Source organism: Hypanus sabinus, chromosome 4 (genome assembly GCF_030144855.1).
Source record: "Hypanus sabinus isolate sHypSab1 chromosome 4, sHypSab1.hap1, whole genome shotgun sequence".
NCBI classification, from domain to species: domain Eukaryota; kingdom Metazoa; phylum Chordata; class Chondrichthyes; order Myliobatiformes; family Dasyatidae; genus Hypanus; species Hypanus sabinus.
Genome location: NC_082709.1, coordinates 73,813,828 through 73,839,219, shown reverse-complemented (window position 1 = coordinate 73,839,219; position 25,392 = coordinate 73,813,828). Strand labels below are relative to the sequence as shown.

The 25,392-nt window shown below is 39.1% G+C and overlaps 1 protein-coding gene across 1 annotated transcript in view; it reads left to right on the top strand.

Moving 5' to 3' along the window:
• LOC132392881 (sentrin-specific protease 2-like) overlaps positions 1-25,392 on the top strand; it is a 75,032-nt gene that overhangs the window by 10,074 nt on the left and 39,566 nt on the right. Inside the window, exons 3-9 of the mRNA XM_059967398.1 lie at positions 1,631-1,770; positions 3,152-3,227; positions 8,323-8,398; positions 9,015-9,135; positions 15,106-15,221; positions 20,540-20,640; positions 25,309-25,366. Of these exons, the coding sequence (XP_059823381.1) occupies positions 1,631-1,770; positions 3,152-3,227; positions 8,323-8,398; positions 9,015-9,135; positions 15,106-15,221; positions 20,540-20,640; positions 25,309-25,366 (688 nt within the window). The remainder of the gene's footprint in view (positions 1-1,630; positions 1,771-3,151; positions 3,228-8,322; positions 8,399-9,014; positions 9,136-15,105; positions 15,222-20,539; positions 20,641-25,308; positions 25,367-25,392) is intronic.

The window sequence follows — 25,392 nt, the reverse complement described above, 5'->3', positions numbered from 1 at the left end:
ACCTCCTTGTACAGCTGGATCAAGTTTGCTGATGACACTACTGTCACTGGCCAAGTCAAAGGTGGTGACAAATCAATATATAGGAGGGAAATTGAAAATCTGGTGGAATGGTTGTTTTCATTGTCAATTAAAACAAAGGGCTGATTATTGACTGCAGGATGAGGAAACTGGAAATCCAAATGCTAGTTCTCCACAGGGGATCAGGGGTGGAGAGGGTCAACAACTTTAAATTCCTCAGCATTATAATTTCAGAGGATCTATCCTGGGTCCAGCATGTAAGTGCCATTACAAAGAAGGCATGGCAATGACTCTGAAGTTTGCAAAGATTCAGCATGTTATCTAAGACTTTGACGGACATCTATAGATACAAGAGTATATTGACTGGTTACATCATGGTCTGGTATGGAAACACCAATACCCTTGAATGGAAAAGCCTACCAAAAGTAGTGGATACAGCCCAGTTCATCACGAGCAAAGCCCTCCCCGTCATTGAGCACATCCACATGGAACAGTATCACTGGAAAGAAGCATCCATCATCAAGACCATGCTCTCTTCTCGTGGCTGCCATCCGGAAGGTGGGACCCACACCACAAGGTTCAGGAACAGTTATTACCCCTCAACCATCAAGCTTTTGAAATATCAGGTTCACTCAACTTCACTCTGCCAAACATTGATCGGTTCTAAGGAGTTTTCATCTCATATTCTTGATATCTATCTATCTATCGTCGTCGTTGTTGTTGTTGTTTTGGTTTTTCTTTCTTTTTGTATTTGCACAGAGTTTGCACCAGTGCATTTTGGCCCCTTAAGTGACTGCCCCAATTAGCTAGAGTTTCATGGAAATAGTTAAGAAAGACAAATGAGTAATAAATTATGTATTTAATTAAAATATAGAGCACTACTAATAGTACTACAGTACTATAAAACTGTGTGTTAGTTCCTAATGGTTATTGAAGGAGGAATTCATCCAGTGCACACAATGAACAAAATCAGCACAGACACCGAGTGCAGACACAATACTTCCTTCATATAATAATATCAATATTGCATCTTCCAAATCTTCATTTTCATTGTAACATTCAAGATGAATGTTTAGTTCCTAACTTGTTGAACTAGTGAAGTTGTTACATTTTCACTCCCAATTGTTTCTGGCATCTCCAAGCCTAAATGCTTGAAATCACAGTGAGCAAAATAGTTTGGAATTGTCTTACTACTTATTTCTCGTCAACTATCAGTGACAATGAACACAGCTTTTTGAACATAGATGCTATTTAAAAACTGTTCACTCTAAGCTAGTGTAGCGTCTAAGGGCCACATGTACATGCAACTGACGCTAGTTAGAACCTGTTCAGAAGTCTCCTGCCCCAATTAAGTGGCAAAGGGAATTCCGGCAGTATTCTTGATTTTTGTTAACTTTAAGAGTTGTCCCAAATTAGTAGCTGACCCAATTAACAAGAATCCACCGTACTTTAATAGTTTATTTAGAACTTTGAACAACCTTTCAATGAACTGCAGGCTTTAGCTGGGGCCCTGCAATATACCTTCAGTCTGTCTTGGCAAGCAAACATGGTCAGAAGAGGGAAATGGAGCAAAATTCAGTCACCAGAAGAAAAATTGTTCTTTGTTTTCTAGATGACTTTGTGAATGCCATTAAGAAGTCTTTAACAACATTTGTCAGCTATATAAAATCAGTGTCACCTTTTGGTTACCAAGTCATGCAAGTAGAATTCACATCCTCAGTGCAGAGGAATTCGAAACAACCATCGAAACAGGTCAGTGATGTGATCAGTCATGCCTAATTTTTTGAAAATAGTTAAGATAGTCAAAGGAAACCATCATGATAAATGTATTGTCTGTAATACTGTAACTATAAAGTTATAACTTGTAGAGGAGATCCATGGGGAGGGTATTGGAGCTGTTTCTCCACAGCTATCCCTTATGATATGAAGAGCCTCTCTGTTACTTCAGTGTAACTGCTGTTCAGGGAAGATCATGTCCGTGAATTATGCGAGCCTCATAGATGGATGCCTCGTAGTTTTAAATACTTCTTGTGTTCCCTCTAGTTCCTTATTCAGTCAAGCTTCTTGAGGATCTGGTTAATAACTGAGAGTCTCAGCATCTGACTTGCATCATTCCAAGTAGCTAGCCATAACCTGCATTAATTTTGTTCTAGCTTCTTAAGTTTTTTGCTGCATCCTTAGATAAATGTAAAGTTAATGTTTTTTGAATCTTGGACTTGATGTACTTGAACCATCCTGAATGAACTTCCCCACTAAGCGACCATGGGCCAGAAATTCCCAACAGTCAGTAGAGATGTTGCATTTCTTTTCCATGGGGGCACAGAGCATGTCTTTGAATCTTGTCTATTGTCAGCCTTGTTATATTGTCCTATGATGTGATTTAGATTAGTGTCTGTTTCAAGAATCAGTGATATACAAGCGACAAGGCTTGTCCAATACAGCCGTGGTGTAATTAGGGCCTCATTCTGGAGATGTTGACCGGACAGAAGATGCTGACATTGGCTGACTTATCATTCCATTGCATTTAATAAAGGATTTTCAGAGAAGGTATTGGTGGTATCTTTACATATCCTAGGAATTATCTCTCAGTGATTAGATCTTGTTGATGAATTTTACCATCACCTTCCGTATAGCAGCGCAGCTGTTGACCTCTTGAGGAGAAGGGTATGTGAGAACAAGCAAGGCACTTAACATCATAACGTGATGTACTGGGTAGCAGTGAACCCTACCCTCCTGTATTCTCCTGAGTTCTGGACTACTTACAGTAGCACCATAAATTTTGTTCTTTAATGGGCAGATAAACAGCATTTATGAAAATTACAGAGGTGATGTCCTTTTTTGAGTCCATTCACCACGTGACAGGAGTCTTTTAATTATTAATGTGGTATTTCACATCTCGCAAGTTAACTCTTTCTCTTCAGCCAGTAACTAATGATTTGCATTGTGCATTGCTTTTGTACGTAAATTATTGCCCAATTTAGGGGATAAACAAGGTGGGAAAATATGGAAAAACATTGATTAAGTTAACATTTTAGTGTATTTGACTATCCAGAATCTTTATTTTTACAACGCAGTAATAGATTATTATGTTTTGTTTATATTAGACATTACTAATCCATCTCCCTCCTTTAAGGAACTTTCTTCCTCCCTGACTGATCTTCGTGACCCCAATTCTTGGCACCCTTTATCAAGAGCGGATTTAAAATTGGGTGAGTCTAAGCTTACATTTGTTGGTACAGATCTTCCCGTAGTCTGCCACGTATTTCTATGTAATTCTCTATCTCTTGTATATATTGAAAGCCTGGACTTGGAAGGAAGAATGGTTCCCCTGCAGTTCATATTGGAATCTTCAGAGATATGGAAGCTGACGTTGGCTCCCACTCTGTCTCAATGGTTCTCTCAAGTGATGTTATGCCTTAGTTTGGAGAAAATTGGAAGTTGAACCTTCGAACCTATGTTTGATTTTGAGAAAAGATGAGGTTCATTTGCTCGTTACTACCATTTGAGTTCATTGGTAGATTTCCTCCACAATCTAATTGTAAATTTTGGTATAATTTTTTTTTGCTGGCAGTTTGATGTTTCATCTTTTGAAGCTTTTTGTATGACGCATGGCTCCGAGGTTGAACACCTAATGGGTTTTTTTTTCACCTTTTTCTTGCTTTAGTAGGTTTTTTCTTTCTTTTTTTTGTGTCACCATATTTTTCAAACCTTAATATTTTTTTTCCCTTTCAGACATTGTAAATGTTATACTTACTTCGATGTACTCTTGTTATTTTGGATAATAATAATAAAAAGATTTTAAAGTAAAGGTATCTTCGGGGATCTAAGATGACTGATATTAACATCTAATCATCCAACAATTCTAACTAAACCATCTGATCAGAACCAGTGAAGTCTGCTCTTCTCAATGTTAATGTCATATATCATCTATAATATAGAAAAAGAAATCTATAAAAACAAATACTGGAAATCTGAAATTTAATAAGAAAATATGAAGTAGTTTAGATAGCCTCTGGAGAGAAACTTGCTGAAGATTTTCAGAACATTTGATGTATTTTTAGAAATTAAATCCTACTGTTGCTAAATCTCCACTATATTTTAGGGCTCTCTGCCTAACTTTCATCTTCTGAGATTGATTTACAACCTGTAGTTGTGATGAGCCAACAGGTGTTGAAGCTTCTTATTTTGTTCTTATTGGGCTCCTGCTTCTTGTTCTTTGTTAATTGCTTTTGAGCAGAAGTTTTTGGCATTCTAAATTTTTGATACTAGTTTGTGTGCAAATTCTCATTGTGTGCAATTCTGGTTGCTCAAGCATTACATGAAGGGCATATAGAATTTGAAAAGGTTGCAGAATGTTGCCTGGATGAGTCATTTTAAGCTGTAGGGAAAGGGTGGACAGCCTTATTTTCTCAGGGGAGACCTAATATAATTTCATAAAGTTGTGAAAGGAATAGACAATAGACAGTAGGTGCAGGGGTAGGCCATTCGGCCCTTCTAGCCAGCACCGCCATTCACTGTGATCGTGGCTGATCATACACAATCAGTACCCCGTTCCTGCCATCTCCCCATATCCCTTGACCCTGCTATCTATAAGAGCTCTATCTAACTCTCTCTCGAATGCATCCAGAGACTTGGCCTCCACTGCCTTCTGGGGCAGAGCGTTCCACGTATCCACCACTCTCTGGGTGAAAATTTTTTTCCGCATCTCTGTTCTAAATGGCCTACCCCTTATTCTTAAACTGTGGCCTCTAGTTCTGGACTCACCCATCAGCTGGAACATGCTTCCTGCCTCCAGTGTGTCCAATCCCTTAATAATCTTATATGTTTCAATCAGATCCCCTCTCATCCTTCTAAATTCCAGTGTATACAAGCCTAGTCGCTCCAATTTTTCAACATATGATGGTCCTGCCATTCCAGGAATTAACCTTATGAACCTACGCTGCACCCCCTCAATATTAAGAATGTCCTTCCTCAAATTTGGAGACCAAAACTGCACACAATACTCCAGATGGGGTCTCACCAGGGCCCTGTACAGCTGCAGAAGGACCTCTTTACTCCTATACTCAATTCCTCTTGTTATAAAAGCCAGCATGCCATTAGCTTTCTTCACTGCCTGCTGTACCTGCATGCTTGCTTTCATTGACTGATGTACAAGAACACCTAGATCTCGTTGTACTTCCCCTTTTCCTAACGACTCCATTTAGGTAGTAATCTGCCTTCCTGCTCTTGCCACCAAAATGGATAACCTCACATTTATCCACATTAAACTGCATCTGCCATACATTTGCCCACTCACCCAACCTGTCCAAGTCACCCTGCATTCTCATAACATCCTCCTGACATTTCACACTGCCACCCAGCTTTGTGTCATCAGCAAATTTGCTAATGTTACTTTTAATCCCTTCATCTAAATCGTTAATGTATATTGTAAACAGCTGCGGTCCCAGCACCGAACCTTGCGGTACCCCACTGGTCACAGCCTGCCATTTCGAAAGGGATCCGTTAATCACTACTCTTTGTTTCCTGTCAGCCAGCCAATTCTCAATCCATGTCAGCACTCTGCCCCCAATACCATGTGCCTAATTTTGCCCACTAATCTCCTATGTGGAACTTTATCAAAAACTTTCTGGAAGTCCAGGCACAGTACATCCACTGGCTCTCCCTTGTCCATTTTCATAGTTACATCCTCAAAAGACTCCAGAAGTCTAGTCAAGCAGATTTTCCCTTCATAAATCCATGCTGACTCAGACTAATCCTTCTACTGCTATCCAAATGTATCATAATTTCCTCTTTTATAATTGACTCCAGCATCTTTCCCACCACTGACGTCAGGCCAACCGGTCCACAATTCCTTTCTCTCTCTCCCTCCCTTCTTGAAAAGTGGGACAACATTAGCCACCCTCCAATCAGCAGGAACTGTTCCTGAATCTATGGAACATTGGAAAATGATTACCAATGCGTCCACGATTTCTAGAGCCTCCTCTTTAAGCACCCTGGGATGCAGACCATCAGGTCCTGGGGACTTATCAGCCTTCAGACTCAACAGTCTATCCAACACCGTTTCTTGCCTAATATAAATTTCCTTCAGTTCATCCTTTACCCTAGTTCCTTTGGCCACTATTACATCTGGGAGATTGTTTGTGACTTCCCTAGTGAAGACAGATCCAAAGTACCTGTTCAACTCGTCTGCCATTTCCTTGTTCCCCATAATAAATTCACCCATTTCTGTCTTCAATGGCCCAATTTTGGTCTTAACTATTTTTTTGCTATTTATATACCTAAAGAAGCTTTTACTATCCTCCTTTATATTCTTGGCTAGTTTACCTTCGTACATCATTTTTTCTTGGTGTATTGCCTTTTTTGTTATCTTCTGTTGCTCTTTAAAAGCTTCCCAGTCCTCTGGTTTCCTGCTCATCTTTGCTATGTTATACTTCTTCTCTTTTATTTTTATACTGCCCTTTACTTCCCTCGTCAGCCACGGCCACCCCTTACTCCCCTTAGGATCTTTCTTCCTCTTTGGAATGAACCGATCCTGCACCTTCTGCATTATTCCCAGAAATACCTGCCATTTTTGTTCCACTGTCTTCCCTGTTAGGGTATTGTTCCATTGAACTTTGTAATAACTAATTGTAATTGTATCGTAATAACTAATTTCAAAACACAGCAGATGCTGCAAGCCTGAAACGGAAAAGTTTAAAGTATATAAATCCTTGAGATTCATCTTTTTGCAGAAAGCATTTATGTAGAGCAGCATTAATGGAGAGAAACAGGAGCAAAAGAAAAATAGAAGCCAAATCTCTACCTGATATTGAGTACCTCCTTAAGACTCCATTTGCATTTCCTAACCTTTTCCCTTCTCTCATTTAGTCTTCAGGATTTCATCCACAGACCTTTTCTTCACAACCCATTTAATCTGTATCCCTCAATATCTTCATCTTTTCTCATTTGTGATGCAAAACCATTAACTGGAAATGCAGCATTTGTAACAAACGTGGACAGATTCAAATAGCTGGCATATGCAGTCAGAATCTTTTTCCCAAGATGGAAATGTTAGAAGACATACATTTTAGTGAGAGGAATATAATAGTGTGTTAGGAGACATTTTAGATAGACTTGCAGGGAATGGAGGGATATGGATCATGTACAGGCAGACAAAATTTAGTTTGGCATCATGTTCAGTGTAGACATGACAGTCTGAAGAGCCTGTTCCTATGTTGTTTTTATTCTATTTCCTATAGTCCTAATCTTTGTTTCCCTCTGCCTAGATTTACCATTATCTTTTGCCTTTCACCTCCATTTCCACTATGATCCCTTGAAGCTCCTTTCCAATCATAGGCTATTTATTTGGTTTGGAAGATAGTTCCCTTGGACACGTTGTCTCAGTCTAGAATAAAGGCATGGGAGCCAGGTTCTGTATTGAGGCACAGTAATGGGCTGGTGAACAAGAGAAAATCTGCAGATGCTGCTGAGTTCCTCCAGAATTTTGTGTGTGTTGAATGGACTAGTGAAAGCCATTTTTGGTCATGAATAAAACCGAGCAAGGACTATTTGGAAAATTTGTAAGAAGCCCATGGAGTTGGGAAAATACTGGGTTTCCTGCTTTCTTTGAAAGAAAATGGGTGGGGATCACTTGCTTTGTCTGCTGGGTTTGGAGCTCCTTTCCAGGGAACACACTAAGATGGTAGTGTGATATTAATACACAGCAGCCTCTCCGGACTCTGGATTGGGGATTGCCAAACGTTATGTGGATTTTCTGGTGTAGTCTGTTTTGTCATATGCTTTTGTGATATCATTCTGGAGGAGTTGTCTCATTTTTTTAACTGCTTTGTATTTGTGGTTTCTAAATGACAATAAACTGAAATTCAATTCAATTCACAACCTAGTAAAAATCTTAGTCATGCTGATTTAACATAAATTGTAATGCTGTATTTTGTTACTATGTCCAAGCATCATTAGCAAATTTTAGAACCATTGTGTATTTCACACTTAACTGTATATCTGTATTATTTTTACAATAAATTATGATTAATTCTATCTCAGTATTCCTTAGAATTGTCTTGATCGGAATGTTTCCATTTAGTGTTGACATTTTTCTCTATATTTTGTCACATTGACCTTCCAGTGACAATTTTAACATAAGTCAAACAAGGAAAATGTAATTAGTGAGATTCAATGCTTTATATAATTTAGCACATTAGATGTGCACCTTTGACTATTCATTGTGTAATTAAAGCAACTTCTTACAGGGATGATCTGGCCTAAAGATGCAGATTCATGGTGCTTTTTGGTTACTAATTTTGTTAGATGTTGACCAAGAACTGAGGAAGGAGATCCGTGGGAATGAAAGGAAAGTGTGTGAATTTGACAAGATAAAGCAAAAGTAAGTATAGCTTGATGTGTAACAAAGCCAAGTTATCTGTTATTTTTGTTGGTCTTGAAATACATTTGTGTGTTTGCAAGCATTGCTTCAGTGGCATTATGCAGCAGGAATACTGCTAAGTACTTGAAGACAAGTCACTAAAACTGCTGGAGAGTAGCATCACACTACAAAAACACTGAGATAGAATTTTAAATTTTGAATAAAAAAAATAGTATAGTACCGAGTACATAGTATTCTTCTATGTGAAATTAATAAAATATTGAAAAGAATTTTTAAATTCTAAAAAATCTCTATTTTTGTGTGATTCTGCTTGCATTTTACCTTAAATGAAATGTAAAAGAAAATATATAAGACTGACTGTCCTACTTTAAACAAGTAAAATCTTTCTCCCAACTGAACAATGTTACTCTTGCTATACTCCAAAGATATTTCCAGCCAGTTTCTCGTGCTGAACAACACACAGCATTGGGGTCATTATTTGCAACTTCTCATTCCTAAATTGTCCATTGGATGGAACATTGCTCGTGTTCCTGGACAGGGACATATCAACAGCATTATAAAGGCACTGAGTAAATTTGAAATGGTGCTTAATAAATCCTGTATTTTTCTTTGACAGGAAAGTCCATCAGCTTCCAGGAGAAGCTAGTGAACTGTGTTCTTTTCCCCGACAGCACCACAGTCTTCCATCGACGCCGCCATCAATAAGGAAAGATGTCAGGCACAGTACTGTGAACCAGGTGAACAATAGAGCTGAAATAATATTAGAAATTGCTGGCAATTCTCACCATTTGTCAAGTGTGACTAGACAAGTTGGATTTATTTTCCTTAGAGCAAATGAGTTGAAGGGGAACTGATAGAGGTAAGCAAGATTTTTGAGAGGCAAGGTCGTGGTAGATAGTAAGAAATTTTTTCTCCGTATTCTAAATCTATGTCCTCAAGCTTTTAACACCATCATCAGGGGAAAAGGTTTCACTGGAATCTGGAACACCCTGACTGAGGGGGTGGTGGAAGCAGGTACTCAAACAGTATATATCTAGGTAAGTACTTGAATTGCTGAAGCATAGAATGCTATAGGTTAAGTGCTGGTAGGAGGGGTTAGTATAGCTGGGTACCTGATGAACGCCTGGATGTGGTGGGCCAAAGGGGCTATTTGGATGCTGTATGGCTTGGATTGTAAGACATTCTGTGGTTTGATGGCATGGAAAGATAATGGTACAAGGCAAAAAAAAGAGCAGTTGGAACATTGCAGCACAGTATAAGCCCTTTAGGTAACACTGTTGTGCCAGTCTTTTAACTGACTCTAAGATCCTTCCCTCCTACATGTAATCCTACATAACCCCACCTTCCATCCTAAGATCCTTCCCCCTCCATGCTTCTATCATTCATGTGCCTCTCTAAGAGTTTCTTTAATGCCCCTAATGTATCTACCTCTACCACCATCCCTGAAACCACTATTCACTGTGTTTTTAAAAAAGCATCTTTCATATCCTCCCCCTAAACTTTCCTCCAATGTGGTTTATTGTCTACAACCATTTATTTTGCATCTGTGTACACATAGCATGCTTATAGATGTTACTCAGACACTGGCAATCACCATTCGAGGTTTAGCTTCAGGTGGAAGTCAACAGGCTGTAACGGGTAGCTATGAACTGGTGTCAAGCAACCGGAAATGCGATGCTACTAAGTGGACCAATCATAGTTGTTGCGGTCTCCGTTGCTACGACGTGTAGTAACATTTTTGGGGAGGTGTGTGTCAGGCTAAGGCATAGGGTATGTGGCTATGCCATATGGCGTAGATTTGACACAGATGTATAAATTGGCCTTTAGAGGTCGCTCGACCTATTTTCATAAGACATGACCTCTAGTCTAGGCAGTATTCTGGTAGATTTCTTCTGTACTCTCTCTAAAGCTTCTACATCCTTACAATAATGAGGCGACCAGAACTAGACACAACATTCCAAGAGTGGTCTAACCAGGGTTTTAGAGAGCTACATCATTATCTCAATCCTCTGACTAATGAAGGCCAACACACCAACATACTGATCAACTCTTTGGTCTTGTTGACATTGAGTTCAGGCACCACTCGGCCAGATTTTCGAGCTTCCTCCTATATGCTGATTTGTCACCACGTTTGATTCAGTAATGCCAGTAGTGTCATCAGCAAACTTAACTATAACATTGGAGTTAGGGCTTAGCCTAAATTCATAAGTATAAAGTGATTAGACTAGGAGGATAAGCACACAGCCTTGTGGTGCACCTTATGCTGATGGAGATTGAGGAGATGTTTTTACCATTTGAAACTGAAGTCTGCAAGTGAGGAAATTGAAGATCGAATTGCACAAGGTGGTATTGAGGCTAAGGTCTTGAAACTTGTTGATTAGTTTGAGGTGATGATGGTATTGAATGCTGAGCTGTCGTTGATTAAAAAGCATCCTGATGTATGCATCTTCACTGTCCAGATGTTGCCAGGTTATGTGAAGAGCCAATGAAATGGCATCTGCTGTAGACTTGTTGTTCTAGGCAAATTAGAACAGATCCAAGTCACTTCTCAGGCAGGAGTTGATATGTTTCATCACCAGCCTGTCAAAGCACTTTATCACAATCAGGCTCATGAGGCATGATTTACCTCTCACAAAGTCATGCTGACTATCCCTAAACAGACTATGCTTCTCCAAATACTCATAAGTCCTGTCTCTAAGAATCGTCTCCAATAATTTGCCCACCACTGAAGTAAGACTCTCTGATTTATAATTCCCAGGATTATCCGTACTCCCCTTCTTGAACAAATAAATAACATTTGCCACCTTCCAGTCACTTGGTAGTACTCTTGTGGCCAGAGAGTATGCAAAGATCTTCACCAAGAGTGCAGTAGTCTCTTCCAAAATTAACCTGGGCAACATCCCATCTGGCCCTGGGGATTTATTTATCCTAATGTCTTATAGAAGTTCTAGCATGTCCTCTTTATTAAAATCAACATGACCTAGCTTATGTTTTACATTGTCTGCATAATTGTCAAGGACTCTCTTGTTATTTTCCTACTGAAGAACATATTCATTAAAGACCTCCCCTACCTCCTCTAACTGCAGGCTTGTGATTATTTACCATCCCTGATTAGTCCTACCCTCCTTCTATTCATCCTCCTGTCCTTCATATACAAGTAGAACACCTTGGGGTTTTGCTTAATCCTACTCGCCAAGGTCTTCTCATGCCCCATTCTAGCTCTCGTATGTCCATTTTTCAGCTCTTTTCTGGCTACTCTATAATTCTACATCCCTGTCTAATCATTGCTTCCTTAACCATAAGTAAGCTTCTTTCTTCCTTTTGACTAGATATTCTTCATCTTGTGTCAACCATGGTTCCTTCACCCTGCCACCCTTTCCCTGCCTCAGTGGGACAAACCTATCCAGAACCCCCAGCAAGTGCTCCCTAAACAACCTCCATATTTCTGTTGTGATATTTCCTGAGTACATGTGTTTCCAATTTATGCTCCCCAGTTCCTCTTTAATAACATAATTAAATATTTTCCCCTACCGTCCGCTCCCAATCCTCTCCAAGACTATGATAAAGCTCCGAGAGTTGTAGTCACTATTTCCAAGGTGCTCATCCGCTGAAGGATCTGCCACCTGACCTGTTTTATTGCCTAGCACCAAATCTAGTATGGCCTCTCCTAGTCGACTTGTCAGCGTATTAAGTCAGGAATCCTTCCTGGAAATACCTAACAAATTCTGGACCCATACAAACCTTTTGCACTGAAGAAATACCAATCAACATTAGGGTAGTTGAAGTTCTCCCGTGACAACAACCCTGTTATTTTTGCAACTTTCCGACTGTTCTTCCTGATCTGTTCCTCAGAGTCCCTGTTGCTATTGAGGGTCTATACCAGGCATGGGCAAACTACGGCCCGCGGGCCATATGCGGCCCGTTAAGTTTTTTAATCCGGCCCGCAGAACTTGATGAAATTATATTAATAAACCTTGTTAACGTTTTTTTCCCCGCAATTCTGGCGTTTTCCCAATAGATGACGCACTCTATATAGATTTGTGGCAACCCATTTCCTGGCACATCCCAACCGGCTCACAATTAGCCAGCGTTCCGGCTAAGGGAGATAGCCTGCGGGGATGTGCGTGCACAGAGCTTTGGAGCCTCTGTGCCACGGGTGGCAGGTTGAGGGAGGCTTAAAAGTGAGGCTGGGGATTTCGAATAAAGTTTTTTTTCTTCGACTGCAGTTACCAACTCCATGTCGTAATTTTAGCACTGCATGTAGCACACCGCTACACATTGATCTTTGTTGAGGTGCAGCGTATTACTCCACATTTGCGCTTTACTCTTTGTTCGGCTCGACCTATTTGTGTGAACAGGCGTTCAGCGTCATGAACATCAACAAAGCCAGCCACAGATCCAAGTTAACTGACCAACACCTCAGATCCATCCTAAGAATCGCCACAACAAAACTAAATCCAGACTTTGATGCGCTGGCTAAAAAGGGAGACCAACAACACTGTTCCCACTGAAATTAAAAATAAGTTTCTTCGTTGTGTTATGTAAAAAATGCATTTGAAAATATTTTTCTCAATAAGCCTTACATGTTACATGTCATTTCTGTTAAGTGATGGACATGAGTAGTGCGCAGGTGCACGTACGTTCTCAAAATAAAAAATGCACTCCAGATCAAATAACGCGCTCCGCATACTGGCGCGCTGTCAGTGTTCTGTCTTTGTGCTGGTCGTTGTTGAGTTTTGGCATAGGGGACAATTGAATAAGAAGGAGCAGGACAAGTAGACCTGCATCTCCTACCGTTTTTGAAATAAAGACAGTCAGGAGGAGAGTGATGATGATAATATCTTGAAGGATAACAGAATTTTCAGTGCTCTAAGATAATAACTGTTACTATTAAAAAAATCTGTATTTTATTCATTTAATTTTAAGTGTTTTAAAAGTCATTTCAATAAATAGCTAAATACCATGGGACTTCAAAGACAGATATTTTGTTGTAATGCATTTGTTCATTTTCAATTGAAATTAAAGCAAATGTTTTCTACTTATCCCATGATATTTTATTTTCTCTTATGAGGTGTATTACCAAAACACTCCGTCCATCTGCTCCTGGTCCCTGTCAAATTTTAGAACCCTTTGTGGCCCACAAGTCAAAAAGTTTGCCCACCCCTGGTCTATACTGTAGATGACTCCTAATAGAATGACTGTTCCTATCCTGTTTCTGACTTCCACCTACACTAATTCAGTGGACAATCTCTCCACAACATCCTTTCTTTTTGTAGCTATGATATCATTCCTGATTAGCAAAGACTCTGCCCACCTCTTCTACCTCCTTCCCTCTTCTTTTTGAAACATATAAAATCCCGGAGCATCTAGTATCCAGCCCTGCCCTTGTGACAACCAAGTCTCTGTAATGGCCACAACATCATAGTTCCATGTACTGACCCATGGTCTAAGTTCATTGCCCTAGTTCCTAATAATTCTTGCACTAAAATAGACACACTTCAACCCATCCCACAGACTGGAATTTTGCCCTATAAACTAAGTGCCTATCTTTCCTTGCAGACTCTGCACGCTTCCTCTACCTTACACCAATTACCCCATCCTTGTACCTACAACAATCTCATTCAATATCAGCAAAACCAAAGAGCTGGTTATCAACTACAGGATGAAGAAGCCGGGGGTCTATGAGCCACTCCTCATTAGGGGATCAGAGGTAGAGAGGGTCAGTATCTTTAAAGTCCTTGGTGTTATCCTTTCAGAGGAGCTCTCCTGGGACCAACACGAAAGTGCCATCCCTAAAAAGGCACAGTAGTGTCTCTACTTTCTTAGTTCATAAATTTGCCATGTCATCTAAAGTGTTGACAAACTTCTATAAATGCACAATTGAGGGTATCATAACTCACTACATCACAACCTAGAATGAAACATCAATGCCTGGGAATGGAACAGCCTTCAGGAAGTGGAGGTCACAGCCCAATCCACCACTGAAAAAACCCTCCCCCCCCCCCCCCCCACCCACCATTGAGCACACTTATAAGGTGCGCTATCACAAGAAAGCAGCATTCATTATCAAAGACCCCTATCACCCAGATTATGCTGTCTTCTCACTACTACCATTGGGTAGGAGGTACAAGAACCACCAAGTTGAGAAATATTTATTACCCTACAACTGTCAAGCTCCTGAACCACTCCTCTCCCCTTCCCCCCCCCTTGCTTTCCTCCTTCATTCACTACATCTCTAAACTTATTCCACAGCCTACAAACTCTCTATCAAGGACTCCACAACTCATGAGTTTGCAAATGATGTTCTGAGTATTATTTTTTTAATTACACAACTTGTCTTCTTGCGCACATTGGTTTTTGTCAGACTTTGTTAATGTATAGTTCTTCATAAATTCTTTTGCACTTCTTTATTTTTCTATGAATGCCTGCATGAAAATGAAGCTCAAGGTAACATGGAGGTGCTTTGACAATAAGTTTACTTCGACTTTGAACTGTTGTTGGTTTCTGTTCTTGATGGTTATTCATGATCCATCTATCATGCAGGAAATGTGCATGTGACCAATGATTGAACTGTCCGGCACTAACAATCTTGATTTGCATGTATAAAATGGTGCCACAATTCTCTACTACTTTTGTATGAACTTTTGGAAAGGAAGCCTTGGGAGAGATGTTCACAATTTAAATCTTGTTTTCTACTTTCTTTGTAGAGCATAGAAAAGGATGAGAAGGAGAAGTATAAACTCCTGCTACGCCTGGTAGCTGCAGGATTAGAGAAGAAGTCTCAACAGCAACCCTCAGTTTCTACTTCCAAAGCAATACATGTGTTAGTACCAGAGATTTATATTTCAGTCTGTTCCAGTAGTAACTTGTTTTTATTCTGTGTCTGCATTCAGTGCAAGACTGAATGTGATTCAAAACATGATGTTTCTCAAAGTATGACATCAAGGCTAAGCAGGATGCTGCCTGAACTAGAGAAAATTGACAATAAAGAAAGGTAGGACAACCAGGGTTGTTCTCTCTAGAGAGTCAGGGGCTGAGGGGTTTTCTGGTGGGAGAAAATAAAATTTTATGGTGTAGATAGGGTAGATAGTTAAGAGTCCTTTCTTCCCAAGGTGAAAATGTCAAATACTAGAGGCCATAGCTTTAAAGTGAGAGAGACAGAATTTATAGGAGATTTTCAAGGCATGTATTTTACAGAGTTGTAGGTACTTGCAACATGTTGCTGGAAAAGGTGATGGAAGCAGACATGATAACATAATTTAGACAGAAAGGTGAACAGGTGTAAATGGAAGGATACGCAAGCAAATAGGATTAGTTTGGATTGACATGGAGTCATAGACTTTGAGGGCTGAAGGATCTACTGTGCTATACTGTTTTATTTTCTAACAAAGTGGTACTGGATGGGTGATCAAAAGCTTGGTTAAAGAATTATAATTTGAACTGAAATATAACTCAAATATTGCTATGAAAAGAGAGGCAGAATGTTGAGAAAGGAGTTGTTGGAAAATTAGGAGTGATCAGAAGTACAGAAATGAAAGGTTGAAGTTTTCTGATGGTTACAGGACTTGATCAAAGACTGGGAGCGGCGATACACTGTGAAATCTGAAAAACAGAGTTCGTTATTTTTAAATTGAGGCAGTGACAGAATAGGATAGAATAAAATCCTGGTTGGTTAGTGAAATGAAACAGCTGTCCCTCCTGACCATCCATGGATGCAAGTACTCCTTTCATGTAAAGTGGCAATTCACTTGTACTCTTCCAATTTAATGCATTGCATTTGGTGCTTGTGACAAGCCTGTATAGCAGAGAAACCGAATGACTAGTGGTGTTCCGCAGCGGTCGGTGTTGGGACTTCTTTTTATGCCTTATCTCAATGACATAGATGATGAAAGAGATGGCTATGTTGTTAAGTTTACAGATGATACAAGGATTGGTGGGGGGCAGATAGTTTTGAGGAAACAGGTAGGCTACAGAAGGACTTAGATTAGGAGAATGGGCAAGAGAGTGGAAAATGAAATACAATGTTGGAATGGTCATGCATTTTGGTAGTAGAAATAAATATGTAGACTAATTTCTTACAAGGAAGAAGATCCAAAAATCTGAGATGCAAAGGGTCTTGGGAGTCCTTGTGCAGAACACCCTGAAGGTTAACTTGCAGGTTGAGTTGGTGATGAGGAAGACAAATGCAATGTTAGCATTTATTTCAAGAGGTCTAGAATACAAGAGCAGGGATGTGGTGCTGAGGCTTTATAAGGCACTGGTGAGGCCTCACCTTGAGTATTGTGAACTATTTTGAGTTCCTCATCTGGTTTTGGAGAGGGTTCAGAAGAGGTTCACAAGGATGATTCCAGGAATGAAAGGGTTATCACACGAGGAACTTTTGATAACTTTGAGTCTGTACTCACTAGAATTTGGAAGGATGGGGGGGGGGGGGGAATCTTATTGCAACCTTTTGAATGTTGAAAGGCCTAGACAGAGTTAGTTGATTTGGAAAGGATGTTTCCCATGGTGGGAGAGTCTAGGACAAGAGAGCACAGCCTCAGGGTAGAGGGGTGTCCATTTCTTTAGCCAGAGGGTGGTGAGTTTGTGGAATTTATTACCACAGACAACTGTGAAAGCCAGATCGTTGGGTGTATTTAAGGCAGAGTTTGATAGAGTTTTGATTGGACAAGGCATCAAAGGTTATGGGGAGAAGGCTGGGGAGTGGGGCTGAGGAGGGGCAAAAAGGATCAACCATGATTGGTGGAGCAAACTCGATGGGCCAAATGTCCTAACTCTGCACCTATGTCATACAGTCTTGTAGTCTAAACCAAATGCAGATTGGATATTTTGCTTTGTAGAGCACCTCAATTTACAAAACATCCTCTCAAGTCTTCAAGGTTGTTTAATGTAGTTTCCAGTATACAATTGTAAAGGGGAAAGAAATAATACTCTGGCTCTAGTGCAGCACAAAAATAAATACAACAAGATAAAGAACACAATAAATATAAATACATAAGATTGCTTATAAATATTGATTGTATGTTCATAAAGTGACGCTACGCACAGGTGTGTCTGTATGTAAGGAGACTGATGGGAAATGACAAAGTAGTGGTAGAAGAGGGTGTGGAGGGGTGGGTTAATGGTTATGTCCTTGATGGCAGGTAGGCTTGTGCCAGTGATGCTTTGGGCAGCTTTGACTACCTGTTGTAGAACCTTTCTGTCAGCCATAGTGCAGTTTCCATACCATGCTGTGATGCAGCTTGTTAGGCTGCTCTCTACTGTAAATCTGTATATCGCTGTGAGCATGGATGTGCAAAGTCCAGCTCTCTTCAGCTTCCTCAGAAAGCAGAGGCATGGTGAGCTTACCTGATTATATAGAATGTGTGCTGGGGCCATGAGAGATTGAGCAAATTGTGCAGTTCCAGAAGTTTGAAACTGTTTGCAGTTTCCACCACTGCGCTGCTGATGTAAAGAGGGGTGTGAGTTCTGAAGTCAATAACCATCTCCTTTGTCTTATTGACATTGAGGAGGAGGTTATTTGCCTGTCAAAAGGCCACGAGCTCTTCTACCTCCCTCTCAGGTGATGAACCCCACCACTGTCTTGTCATCAGTGTACTTGACAATATGATTACTTGGGTGTTTATTTGTGCAGTCATGTGTGAGCAGAGTGTACAGCGGTGGGCTCAGCACACATCCCTGGAGGATGCTTGTATTGAGGATGATGGGGGAGAAAGAATGGTTATGCATCCTGACCATATGAGGTCTGTTGCTTAAGAAGTCCAACATCCAATTCCATAGTGGTGTATTTAGACCAAGGGTAGTCACCAAGGTCTGTGGGACCGAACTGAAATCCAGAAACCACAATCTGACATGAGTCAGAACAGATCTAACAAAAGAGGCATTGACAAAGTATGACAAAGTAGTTAAGAAAATTATCCAGCGGTTAGATTTGGGGACCATTGATTCTGGGATACAAGTTCAAATTCAACCAAAAAAACTGGGGAATTTAAATTCTAATAATATATGTTGATTGAAATTTAAAAATTAGTTTCAATACCAAACAAACAGTAATCTGTGCTTTGCTGTTTAAAGCCTCATCTGTTTTATTGATGTCTTTTAGGGAAGGAATTTGGCTGTCTTTAGCCAGTATGGCCTGTGTGTGACTTCAAATCCAAATGTATTTGACTGCTAACTTCTTAAGGAGCAATTGGGGGGTGGATAATAAATACCAAACCTTGACCAGTGACATCCATTTCTTGCAAAAAAAAAAAAAATTCATCTAGACTTATCATCCTGATTTAGAACTTGGTTACAAGGAATTGAATTTGCACTCCTAAGCAACTTAGAAACTATTCAAGAGTTGATTATAGTGTAAAAGCAAAATTCTGACCAGCTGCAGGGAAACAGGAGATAAGGATATTTTATTATTGTGGTCACTCAACTCTTTCATTTCTTTGTGGCAGTATACTGACAGAAATGTTGTTAGGATAAATATCATGAAAAATTATCATGTTAGTTTAACTACTGCAGTCATTTGGGTGACTGGATGCCTGTCTTTTGTTTGTAGTTTATATAATAAAGGTTGATAAAAATTTAAGAGATATTGATAGGATAGATAGCCAGAGTCTCATGGTAAGGGTGTCTAAAACTTGAAGCCATAGGTTCAAGATGTCAGGAGGGTGCTTTAAAGGGGATCTGAGGGGTAACATTTTCGTACAAAGTAGTTGGTATCTGGAACAAGTTGGCAGAGAAGGTAGTGGAGGCAAGAACAGTAACACCATTTAAGAGAAATCTGGACAGGTATTTGTGTGAGCAAGGTATAAAGGGATATGGAACATGCAGGTAAGTGGAATTAGTATAGATAGATATGATAATGTATGATATTCGATCATATAGATACGATATCATCCATACTTCAACTTTTAATTTTTATATAAATCTTTATATTTTACAATTATTGAATGTTGTTGTTTTTGTTCCAAGTTGTACCAACACACCACAGCAAATTCTTAATACATGTAAATGTATATGGCAAATAATGAAGATTGTCAGCATAGATAGAAAACCTACAACACAATACAGGCGCTTCGGCCCACAAGGATCTAAAGGGCCAAATGGTCTGTGTTCAGTGTTGTGCAATTCTGTGTCTCTATTCTGTCCTAACCTACCCTTACTTAAGGCATTACATTTTTTTTCACACCTCAGTAAATAACGAGAAAAGATGGTAAAATACAAAATTGCTAGAATTGCATTTATTACATCTGATGTACTTTGTAGTTTTAAAATAAATATAAGGAGACTCAAACAAAACAAGATGGGACAGATTTAATGGGGATTGCAGGATTAGAATGACCAGGTGTGGGATTTATACACACAAATATCTAAATGTGGTGCAACCATCATTCTTTGAATGTTAAATTTCTAAATGAAGACATGGTCCAAAAAACAGGGTTGTTTTCAGTGAGGTTTCTACTAGGCTAGATCTGAACCTTTGCTGCTGTTCACACTGATGAACTACACCCATAACAAAGCTAATTTCTTTGCCTCTAAAGTTTTTCTCTCTCTTTGTCCAACAAAAAAATTACATGCATATTCACCCATTATTTCATTTTCTCAGCAATTAATGTTTTCATCAAGTTTTATTAAGTTTTTTTTACTTCAAGAACATACAGAACTGAGAACATGTGCCTGAAAAGATATTGGTCATGTTCTTTCAAAATAGTTGTTTTATATATAGTCTCATAGTCTTTTGTTTCCTCGGTCTGGAATCCTGCAACTTGGTCCTATTCCCTTTTAAATTTATGACTCTAACTTCCACCAACTCTTTAAATAGACCATTCCAGATCCTGGCAACAATGTAAATATTTCTCCTCATTTCCTCCTTGTATATTTATAATCCTCCATATATATTATCCTCCATTTATTAACAACATTCAGTATTTATATTTATCATATTGCAATGGGGCTACCAAAAAATTTTTCAAAATTGCAGGAAACTCCTGAGTATTCTCAGCAGTCTTGCGTTTTTGCTTAATTTAGTTTTGTTAAGATAAAGCTTTCCATTTGAAAAGTGGATATTAATCAGAAGATGATTCCTAATTATTTTCACTTGACACCAGACTTCTCAGCAGGCTTCACACATATTGCCTTTGTTTCCAGATCAGCCAATCCCCACCAGTGCCATCAATCAAGGACAGGATACAAGGAAAAACAAGACCGCTTTGAAAGTAAAGCATTATCACTCAGAGTGGATGAAGTAGGTGAGTGGGGCTACTTTAGCAACCTTTACTGAGAGAAGTTTAAGTTTGATTAATGTTGGAAGATCTTCAAAGTAACTTAATGGTTACATGTGGTGGAGACAATAAGCAAGGATCTTAATTTGGAGATCAGAATAAAATAAACATGCTGAATATGAAATAAAAACAGGAAATGCTCAGTGAGTGCAGGTAGTGTGTCAGAAAACAGAAACAGTTAATGTTTTAGATCAAAGACCCTTCATCAGAGAGTTTGATATTCATGTTTACCTTTCCATCATAATTTGGAGGTTCAAATTAGTGGTGAAGCATTGAAGCAAGCCATACCATAGCTCATTTACAGTTCAGTAAATCACCTTCTCTTCCTTCTGCAATCAAAATTATTTCCAAGTCCCACTTTTGCTTGTACCTTCACCTTTCCAAAGTAAAATATGCCAGCCCTCTAAAACTTCCTCAATAACTAAAGACAGTTATACCTGGTAAAGGCTCTTTTTTGAACAATATTTTTTGAACAAGTAGAAAAAGTACAAGAAGAAAGATTAGGTTAATTAAGCTTATAAACACCTACAAAATTCTAATAATACAGGAGAAGCTACATGCAGGTAGGGTGTTCTGGATGGCAAGGCAGTCCAGCTGCAGGATCACAGTCCACAAATGAAGGATAAGCTATTAAAGACTGAGATGAGGAGAAATTTCTTTTCCCAAAGAGTAGTGAACCTGTGGAATTCTCTACCACAGAAAGCAGGTGAAGCCAAGTCATAAAGGAGTTGTATGTTATTCTTGGGGCTTGGGTGGTGGGGGGGGGGGGTTAAGGGATCTGGAGAACAAACAGAAACAATTATCATGTTGAACGGCAGAGCAGATTCAAAGGATTGAATGACCTACTCCTGTTTTCCTGTGTTTCTACGAAACATTCAGTACACCAGCTGGAAACCATATATGCTGCTTCTATGGAATAGAATTCATTGAGAGTAAAGAAAGCTCTAAACCTCACCACCTTTCACCACTCAAAGAGTCTAAGAACAAATATATCTTTGGATCTTCTAGGTATGCAATACTCTGATGTTTATCCTGGCTCACTCATAATCTTTCAAGTAAGATGCTTAAATTCCCCACCTTCAGCAGTTAAAAAGGGAAGTCCTGAGGGCAATGAGGACGAATGTAATATTAATGACTGTCACTGCATTGTTCAGATTCCACAAATTTTGCAAAATCTACCATAAGTGACCCCAAATTTGATTTACTGGTGGAGTTGATAACCACAAAGGATAGGATTACAATGTAATACAAGGGAATCCAATGAAGGGTAGATGTTGGCTTAATAAATTTACCTACCTTGTACTTGATCTCGATTGAACACATGCTGCGCTGGTTTAAAACACTTGAACTGTAATGCTCGCTAATTAGCACGACACAATGAAACTGGCGTCAGCTGCTCTAATATGACACCTCATCAATAAATTTTCCAATTTCAGCCCATGTGTTCCTTTCCTACTCTCCCACTTTGGCAACCTAGATTCATTACCCTTCCCCCATCTGCCCGTCATCCACACACCTTTTTATTCCACAGTCTACTTTTCCTAACCCAGCTGGCTCCATCTGCTCATCATCCTCTATGACGCTGGATCCATCATTTGTCTACCAACCCTCTCTCTCACCTCTTTATATTATTTGTCCTCACTCTCTCAGTTCTGATGCAGGGTCATGACACAAAATATTGACTATACCGTTGCCTTCACCAGTTTGCTATCAGTTCTGGTTCCATGTTTCTGTCCAATAGCATCTGGATCAGTCAGATGAAAATCAGTCAAGGATCCTCTTCCTATCTAATGTCATTTCTGTTTAAAGACTAGAAATCAAACAGCTATCTCCCCCTACTCTTTAATGAAGCAGTTTGATCCAATGCATTAACTCTCCATTTTTCTCTAGATGCTGCCTGACCTACTGAGCTCCTGCTTTGTTTTTTGCTTAACTTAGATAATTTTGTTTCTTTGTCCTATCATAGATATTTTTGGCACAGGAAGAAATCTTTTACCCCATCATGCCAATCACTAATCCCAATGTCTTTTTTTCTCCCAAGATAAATATAATCAGTTTTGCCTTAATGGGATTCTGTCACAATTCTGTCACAAAGAGAGCCTATAGTAAGCACTCCAAATCTACAAAGTAGTTATAGACTAATAATGACATCTTGCAAGGCTCATCAGCTGTATTATTCTATCCACTACCACTTAATAGTTTCCCTGATGTACTCAATTCACTATCTACTTCTGAGAAAGCGCCCATTTTCTTAGTTTCTTAAGTCTTTTCTCAAATTCCTGTTATCTACTAAGAACTTTGGTGTCAGAGCTGAGTATGTTACTGAAGGTGTTCTCTAACTAAACAATTGTAGAGAAGCCATTCTCTGTCTTCTAGTCACCTAAATATATTGTGCAGTTGACTTTGATATACGTTCTTTATGTTAAAGGTGCATTGTTCTCAGTAATACACTTATCCTTTAACTGAGAATCAGAATCAGGTTTAATATCATTGACATATGTCATGAAATTTGTTGTTTTGCGGCAGCAGTATAGTACGATACATAAAAAATACTATAAATTGCAATAAGACACATAGTAAATATATTTACTATAGTGTTAAGCGGCCTCTGCATGTGTATATATAGTAAATATATTTACTATATATATATATATATATATATTCAGACTTCACGTAATGCTGAGGATGCATTCCTTGGAGGTAGAGTGCTATGTAAATTGTGACATGCAGAGTCATTATAACATAATGTAAATAGACATGTGTCCCTGATTTAAAAAAAAATCAAGCCCGTGATATATGATATTTTATGTATGCTCAATAATCCGTTGGTAAACAAACACAGGAATAGGCCTAACCTGTACATCAGTGGAGGGAAGCGGGTGGTGGTTACATCTTAGAGGAGGGACCAGGCTGTGGGTCCTCCTTCTTCTTCATGTAGGCATCAAGATTTGACTGCTTTTTCTTGAGCTTCCTCTCATGAAGCAGTTCTCGGTAGCAGGAAACCTCTCTTTGCTTTGTTGCTTCGTTCCCTTCCAGAGCCATTATCGATGAACTGGTCCATGACTTTTGTGATCGGGGTGATGCTACTGCTGAGGAACTTTGTGGTGAGGTTTCTTGCTGGAGTTTTCTCTTCTCCATCCTTGTCCTCAGATTCACTCAGGATGCGTTGCTCTGCTAATTCTCACAGCTCTTTGTTATTAAGGCTCTTGTGGTCTGTACTAGTCACTTCACCAGAGATACATATGCTATGGAGGTTTTCTGCACTGCTTAACTCTATCAAGCTGGCCTCTGCTGGTGGTGAATGTTACTAACGTATCTCTTTCTTCCTCTTGAATATAATTGAAGAAGCTTCTTGCCTTTTCCATTATTATCAGCTAGCTTAGGGCATGTTTTGTTATGTTTGGTCATCCACCCTTATATTAGTCTATTTTCCATTTTTTTTCAAGCAAGTGGCTCCTTGAACAAGTCACCTTTGATAACTTTTGAGGTCTTTGTTGCAGAAACTTTTATCTTGTATGCATTTTTAAATAATTTTTCTGATTGTCAATATACTCAATTTCAAAGAGACACCAACATCAACCTGACGCTCACCAGCTTCTAAATGCCATAGCACTTGCAGTGTCACATCCATGCTAATAACTTTTCCAGACATCTTTGATGTACTACCCTCACTGAAAGTTGCAGGTCATTTTCCAGATATTTTGGGTAAAAAAAAAATGGAATAAATCAGTGAGGGAGCAAGAACATTTACACACACGGGGGAGCAGATCGTGAACTAATACATGATTGGCTGTGAGTGGTGCGGTGTATTAAAGAGCTCTCATTGGCTGATTGAATGTTTACTGTAATGGTGCCTGCTAAACCTACTGTAAGGTTTAAGTGTTGTTTAGAATGAATTTTTGTCATTGTTTAAAAAATTTCAATAAAGAATTAAATAACCATGTTGTAACGAATCCATGCTCTCTGAGTATAGTGGTGTTTTACTATACATGCCTGAGTGTATAGTAAAACTAAATTAAATAAGTAGTGCAAACAGAGAACAAAAATAGTGAGGTAATATTCATAGGTTAGTTCATTGTTCATTCAGAAATCTGATGACAGAGGGGTGGAAGATGTCCCTAAAACGTTGAGTACGTGTCTTCAGGCTCTTGTACCTCCTCTCTGTTAGTAGTAAGAAGATTGCACATCTTGGGTGATGGGGGTTCTTGAAGATGGATGCTGCATTTTTAAGGCATCACCTTTTGAAGATGCCCTTAAAGCAGGGGAGGCTATTGCCCATGAAAGAACTGGTTGAGTTTGCATCCCTCTGCAGTTTTTTCTGATCCTGTGCATTGGCTCCTCCATACCAGACTATGATGCAACCTGTAAGAATGTTCTTAGCTATTTCAATACCATTCATGAACTGTTTTTGCTGTCCATTAATTTCTTTCCATCTGTACAAATTCAAATTCAGCTCCATCTATTCAATTAATTGTGCTGTTTAATTTACATAATTTGTCATTGTTAATCTGAGAAATAATGTTCCCTCTGATTTGTATCTGCAAATTTCTTCATTTTGTTAAGAGTTCTGAATAAAAAATATTAATGCAAATTAGAAATGCTGTATTAATTCATCAGTAGTACTATTACGCCTAGGTCTGCCTGTGTGGAAGGATTCCCATGCCAAATCAGTATCAGGGAATATTAACACAAGGTGAGAAAATAAATTTAATCTCTGTC